Genomic DNA, 7,571 nt, shown 5'->3' on the forward strand with positions numbered 1-7,571 from the left:
CGAAGTCGGAATTATCCTCTGCCAAGGTAAAAGAGTCGATCTTCAACTGCAAAGTGTACCGTTGGTTAAGCTGGGTCCAGAAGGAGCGTGTTGTTCTGGTTATGACAGACAAATTCCCTCACCCATCTCTCTCAAGATAAACTTCATTTTCCATCTTTAAAACTCTTTTATCCTGCTAGAAATTAATCAAGATATTTTCAGAAATATCTGTTGTAATGCTTGAAGTGAGGGAAATCATGGCCGTATGGTTTCCTAATCGTAAAGCTTGCTAATTAATTAAGCTGTTATTGTACTCAATTTTGCCAAATTAATGTAAATGTTTGATGTTAAACTTTGATTCTGTTAATAAATGACCGCATTCATTTGATGGGTCAAAGAAAATTAACGTCTCACGTTACATTTTAATTTCAATGCACGATATTATTCAGTCCAGAAAAATGAATGAATCCGTTTAATTTATGGATAATATATCACAGATATATGTTCATCTACACATTTTCAGAACACATACTCGGGTATCTCTGGTTTGTACTGCTCTTAACCTTCTTTTAGGTCATGAAAACTGACTTCATACCTCACCTGAAATGCACATCACTTGACACATGAAAATATATACTTTAATATCTGCAGGAATGTGAATCACTTTTGTGGTACACTGTAATCTCTCCAGCATGTCTTGGGTCTTCTCCAGGGTCTCCTCCCAGTCGGACAATAACCGAAGCACCTCCCTAGGGAGGCGCCCAGGGAGCATCCTTACCAGATGCCCAAATCACCTTAACTGGTACCTCTTGATGTGGAGGAGCAGCGGTTCTACTCCGAGTCTCTCCCGGATAACTGAACTTCTCACCCTATGTCTAAGGGAGAGTCCAGCTACCCTGCGGAGGAAACTCAGTTCAACTACCTGTATCTGCAATCTCGTTCTTTCAGTCTCTGCCCAGAGCTTGTGACCAGAGGTGAGGGTAGGAACGTAGACCGACCAGTAAACAGAGAGCTTTGTCTTACAGCTCAGCTCTCTCTTCACCACAATGGACCAGTAAAGAGTCCGCAATACTGCAGATGCTGCACCAATCCGCCTGTCAATCTCACGCTTGATTCTTCCCTCACTCGTGAACCAAAATCCAGAGATACTTGAACTCCTACACTTTACACTTGAGGCAGAACCTCACCTTCGACCTGAAGAAAGCAATCCACCCTTTTCTGGTTGAGGACCATGGCCTCCAATTTGGACGTGCTGATTCTCATCCCAGCCACTTCACACTCGACTGCAAACTACTCCAGTGAAAGCTGAAGATCATGGCAAGATGACGCCAACAGGACCACATCATCTGCAAAGAGCAGAGATGGAATCCTATGGCCACTAAACCAGAATCCCTCCAACCCCTGGATAGACCGAGAAATTCTGTCCATAAAAGTTTTGAACGGAATTGGTGACAACCGACAGCCCTGGCGAAGTCCAACTCCCACCCCGAAGGGGTCCAACTTACTACCAGCAACGCAAACCAAACTCTCACACCGCTTGTATAGGGACCGAACTGCCTGTAACAACGTGCCCACAATCCCATACTCACGGAGCAGTCCCCACAGTATACCCCCGAGGAACACGGTTGAATGCCTTCTCCAAGTCCACAAAACACACGTAGACTGGATGGGCAAACTCCCATGAGCCCTCGAGGACCCTAGTGAGGGTAAAGAGCTGGTCCAGTGTTCCTGGCGAGGACGGAACCCGCATTGTTTCTCCTGGATCTGAGGTTCGATCAACAATCTGACTCGCTTCTCCAGTACCCCTGAATAGAACTTACCAAGGAGGCTAAGGAGAGTGATCATAATAATCCAATAAGCAATACCTCTTCTTGAACAGTCATTTTTTTATGAGGTGGTTGAATCTCTCGCTCATTATCATCAGGGCAGGGCTTTAATCTGGTCCAGGGCTAGTTGACAATATCAGTTTTAGCTTTTTCATAAAGTTCTGCTACAACTTTTTGTCTAAAGTGTTGACGTGATGAAGCGGGGATCAATAACTTTAAAGTCGGTGCATCAACAACATTTGGACGTAGATCCAGATCTTTAAAACCTCTTACATCTTGTGTTATTGCTCTGGACCGATCTGAATTACCTGATAAAGGTCGTTTAAATGCTGCTTTCGGTCTTTGCACCAACAAAGCTGCTATCCTGTAGTAGAGACGTTCACGTTTGAATGATGTTGTTTGAAAAGCGTTAACAAGTTGGACATGTTGCCTGCTGCAGATCTGAGAAACAGCGTCGACACACAGCTTTGGATTTGTTCACTTGTCACTTCAACACACTTAGGAACTTTAGCTCCACAGCGCATAATCTCTCGTTAATAAAATTTAATGAGTGAAAAAATAACTGAAACGGTACGCACGTGGACCGAACCGAATGTGCCGTACGAAACTGTTCAATACACCCCTAATACACACACACGCGCGCGCCCACACAAAGTAGTCCCTCATTTATCGCAGGTACAGTCCCTAACACCCGCGATAAACGAGGGACTATTGTATATCACAAACATGCTTTTATCCTTCTTCCCATAGAAACTACACACAAACCAGTCATTCTGTATTTGTGTCTCTTTCCTCTCCTCTCTAAGCCCAGCCGGTCCAAGCAGATGGCTACACGTCCTGAACCTGGCTAAGCTGGAAGTTTTTTTTTCCTGTTAAAGGGGAATTTTTCCTTTCCACCGTCACCAGTGTGCTGCTCATGATGGGAGACTGGGATGAAAGAGATTTAACGCAATCTTCTGTCTTCTTCAGACAGATAAATGTTACTAATTAGCACTTTATAATGTATGTGAATATTTTTGAACAGCGCCCTGACGTAGTATCTGTTGTGAAATAGCACTATATACATAAACTGAATTGAAATAATTAAAGTATCAGTTAGGACAGTTAAAAACAATCTTAACATCCTGAAATACACTACACATGCACAGTATGTATTTAGTAAAATAAACAAAATGAAGGTACAGTGATAGGTCCTACAGATGGCGGGAGTCTGCAAAGATGCCGTACCTTGGTTGGAGTGTTGAGCAGCAGACAGCAGAGCAGTGATGTTGAAAGCAGGTCCAGCAGCGAGGAGCTTATGAAGCACGGACCGCAAGGAAGCTTGGGTGACAGCAGCTGCCAAGACTGAGGAGAAGAAAGGACAGAACATACAGAGAGCACATGAGCACAGAGATACACAATATGAGAGCCAAAACATCTCAGCGCAAACAGGCCTCCGTCAACTACCACAGTAGATGGTTCATAGATATATGATTTCAGTGTTTCCCCTAGATAACTGGCCATGGCGGGGCACTCATCTCATCTGTGATTTTTGTGTGTGGTGGTGGTGGTGGTGGGGGTGGGGTGGAGAAGAGAACGGAAGGAGACACGTCCTGAGCTGCGCACCATCCCGTTTATACCGGTAGGGAGGGGGGAAGAGACAGAGCCTCGCACTGTTTGCACCGACAGCTTTAGTTTTGGAGCAGGGCAGAGGAGAGAGACAGATGCATATCAAACGCGCGCTCTGTTTTTTGGGGGGTGGCAGAGAGACAGACACACTTGAGTTGTGCGCTGTTTGAACCAACAGTTTTCAAGTGGGGAGGGGGGATTCAGCGTGAGGGTTCAGCATAAGTGAAGAGGCTGCCTTTAGCTTTTTAGCTAGTGCACCTGCATTGCGAGCTGCTAGTTTAGCGTTATGTCAGTGCCGACAGGTGGTTTGGGGGGGGGGGGGGGGGGTGTTCGGTCGACGGGGCACTCGGCTTAGTTGACAGGGCGGTGCACCCCACTTGTATAAGGGTAGGGGAAACACTGGATTTTACTGACGAGTACAAAAAGGAAGTCAAAGGTTAAACAATAAGCAAAACAGGAAGACATCCACCATAACTGACAAGTGAATGGCCAGGAACAGCAGAACACATTTTAGACAAAAAAAACAACAACAACATACTTTGTTGTGCACATGCTGAACTTAAACTTATAAGCAAAACTAATAAAGTTCAATTTGATTAAGAGAGTACTGCATACAACACGCCCATCAACAAACTATTATACAGCAGTGACCCAGACAAGCAAAGACCTAATGTTAACTTTGACCTTGATTTGTGACCTTGACCTTAAAGCAGGGGTGTTGAAAAGATTATAAAACATACTGTCTAATGATGATAAATGTGTGTATGAAGTTTTGTTACATTATCTCGAGCGGATCAAACGTTAAGGGCAAGACAAGAGAAAGTTTACAGATGGACCACAACCACTTTGCTTTCAGACGTTCATTGTTTGAAACCAGGAATGTGTGTTGAAAAATAATGTGCTCCCACCATCATCATCCTCACCTTCATTGAGCTTAGCCATGTCCATGTTGCCGTTGTTCATCTGCAGAGTTGCTTGTAGAGCTGGGAGGAGCTGATGAAAGAGGGCAGGGTCCTGAAGCAGCGCAGCTGATGGTGACTGCACAGCTGGAGCCCCCTGTCCTGTAGATGATGATGATGATGATGATGATATGTTGGCGTGAGCAGAACCTAATGACCCAGCAGCAGAGTTTAGGCTCTGAGAAGATGAGGAAGAGGAGGACTGGCTGCAGTTTAATGACGTGGATTGGTCCACCAATGCCGTTTCTGTGAACAAGAACAGTAAAACCGGTAAACACATTGTAGAGGAATAGGTGTCAAAATACTGAATATTAAAATTAATCACTCTCATAAAAATTAATCGTAATCAAAAATGTTTAATTAATCAAAATGTGAGGGTTTTTTTCCGTGGAATGAATGAACAATGTTTCTGTTAGTGGTGGGAGATGTAATGAAACTATCTGAACTAAATTATTATTATAATAATAATAATAATAATGTCATCACAATGTCAGCACTGTATGTTTCCATACAATGGCGAAATTAGTCTCTGCATTTAACCCATCCACCACCATCTGGACATTATGTAATTCAAGTTATAATAAGAATAATCATTTTATTTAAAAAGCACCTTTCAGGACAACCAAGGACACTTTACAGCTAGAAACATTGCCTTGCTTGTCTGATTGTGTAAAAACAAACAGTGCAAAGACCAACAGGCATAAATGGAATTAAAGCTGCAAGCAGCATTGAAGGCCATCGCAGCACAGCACCGCTCTGGCCTTATGGCGACCGCGGGAGATCCAGCTACTCCACCCAGTTGCCATCGCCAACGCTCTCGTGCCTATCCCGCACTCGTTCACCAGGGTGCGCATTTGCCAAATTTTCGACATCACCTGCGACCACGGGAGCTCCAACAACGCCTCCCAGTCACAATCGTGAACGCTCTCATTCCATTCTCGCATACGTCCACCAGGGTGCTCATATGCCGAATCTTCAAAATCACCTTCTGCCCATATCAGTACGAGTCCAGCTGCAAGGCTTACACGTTTGTCTGAAATCCGACCTTTACAGACAGGAGTTATTTTGACTTCCTGTTTTGTGGCGAATGTTTGATGAGTACTTCCTTTATACTTTTCAACATGTCATGTCAATAATGTAGGGGCGCACTGGAGTCAAATGTTAAAGAACAATACCAATGTGTATTCAAGTGCTCAATGAGGTCTCACAAAAAATCTGATGCAGCTCGGATGATGCATCATTGAGATATAACTGACGGAATAATGTAGGGGCACACTGGAGTGAAATGCTAAACAACAGCAGCAATGTGTCTAGAAGTGCTCACTGATCAAGTACAAGAAATCAGGTTCAAATCGGATGATATATCACTGAGATATAACTGTTGGAATAATTTAGAGGGTGCACTTTAGTCAAATGTTCAACAACAACACCAATGTGTGTATAAATGCTCACAGAACACGAACCAAGAATCTGGTGCAGATCAGATGATGTATCATTGCACTATAACTGTAGGAATAATGTAGGGGGCGCTGTGGAGGCTATTGGCCACTTATGGATTCCTGATCAAGGGGTGGATAATGATCGATCATACTGATTTTGGTGCACATCTGTTCAAATCAGTGGAATTTAGAGCCAAACATATGGAGACAGAGTTACGTCTTAGTTCGCCACGTTGCGACTAGGGCTGCAACAACGAATCGATAAAATCGATAAAAATCGATGATTAAAAGCGTTGGCAACGAATTTCATTATCAATTCGTTGTGTCGCGCGATTATGCGTCTCTCACGGCGCTGCAGAGCCGTTTCGTTTTGTTCACCTGCAGTTCATTGTCAATGCTGACTGACTGAATAAAGTTTGAAAAAAAAAAACTGCAGCGCGAGTTGAACAGAGCGAGGGGGGAGGCAGAGCAGAGGCTGTTTTCAAAGGAAATTAAGTAAATTTTACAAATGACCGACGCAGCGAAAACTGTTCGACCCAAGTCCTCCAAAAAGTGGGAGAACTTCACAAAGATAAAAACTGTGAAACATGCCGCTTTGAAAATCACCGACACGACACGTGAGAACCACGGAGATAAAACGTAAACATGTTGGAGTCACGAGGAGGAGGAAGGAGCTGCAGCTGATACATGTTTCACTCCCAACTCGTGTTGCAGGTGAGACTCTACAATTTAACACATTGTTCTGTTTCAAGAGAGAAAATGTAACGTCAGTCTGTCTGGAAGATGAAGCTGCTACTTGTTACAGGGATAGAGAACGTGTTACTTTTTATTTAATTTAATCAGTATAAGAAGTGTTTAAATGTGATTTATAAATAAATCTAACACAAAGATAATTTAATGATTAAGCTTCAACTTTTAATTTGCTGGCAAAGTCTGAAGACACTGCAGGTATGGCAGGATGAATTGCATTTAAACAGGAATTAAAGTCATTTATTACATCTACTCAAATGTGTGTAATTTAGTATTTTATATATACAGGTCCTTCTCAAAAAATTAGCATATTGTGATAAAGGTCATTATTTTCCATAATGTAATGATAAAAATGAAACTTTCATATATTTCAGATTCATTGCACACCAACTGAAATATTTCAGGTCTTTAATTGTTTTAATACTGATGATTATGGCATACAGCTCATGAAAACCCAAAATGCCTGTCCCAAAAAATGAGCATATCATGAAAAGGTTCTCTAAACAAGCTATTAACCTAACCATCTGAATCAACGACGTAACTCTAAACACCTGCAAAAGATTCCTGAGGCTTTTAAAAACTCCCAGCCTTGTTCATTACTCAAAACTGCGATCATGGGAAAGACTGCCGACCTGACTGCTGTCCAGAAGGCCATCATTGACACCCTCAAGCAAGAGGGTAAGACACAGAAAGAAATTGCTGAAGGAATAGGCTGTTCCCAGAGTGCTGTATCAAGGCACCTCAGTGGGAAGTCTGTGGGAAGGGAAAAGTGTGGCAGAAAACGCTGCACAACGAGAAGAGGTGACCGGACCCTGAGGAGGATTGTGGAGAAGGGCCGATTCCAGACCTTGGGGGAACTGCGGAAGCAGTGGACTGAGTCTGGAGTAGAAACATCCAGAGCCACCGTGCACAGGTGTGTGCAGGAAATGGGCTACAGGTGCCGCATTCCCCAGGTCAAGCCAATCTTGAACCAGAAACAGCGTCAGAAGCATCTCGCCTGGGACTGCTGC

At 43.4% G+C, this 7,571-nt stretch overlaps 1 protein-coding gene across 2 annotated transcripts in view; it reads right to left on the reverse strand.

Annotated features, from left to right (window-relative positions):
- Positions 1-7,571, reverse strand: part of LOC119414937 (WW domain-containing adapter protein with coiled-coil) — a 140,300-nt gene that overhangs the window by 31,707 nt on the left and 101,022 nt on the right. For both annotated transcript variants that reach the window (XM_037682057.1, XM_037682056.1), the window contains exons 7-8: positions 4,337-4,618; positions 3,033-3,149 (exon numbers count right to left, since the gene is read on the reverse strand). In XM_037682057.1, coding sequence (XP_037537985.1) covers positions 3,033-3,149; positions 4,337-4,618 — 399 coding nt within the window. The remainder of the gene's footprint in view (positions 1-3,032; positions 3,150-4,336; positions 4,619-7,571) is intronic.

The sequence above is a fragment of the Nematolebias whitei genome, chromosome 9, assembly GCF_014905685.2.
Source record: "Nematolebias whitei isolate Nwh7 chromosome 9, NemWhi1, whole genome shotgun sequence".
Classification (NCBI taxonomy): Eukaryota; Metazoa; Chordata; class Actinopteri; order Cyprinodontiformes; family Rivulidae; genus Nematolebias; species Nematolebias whitei.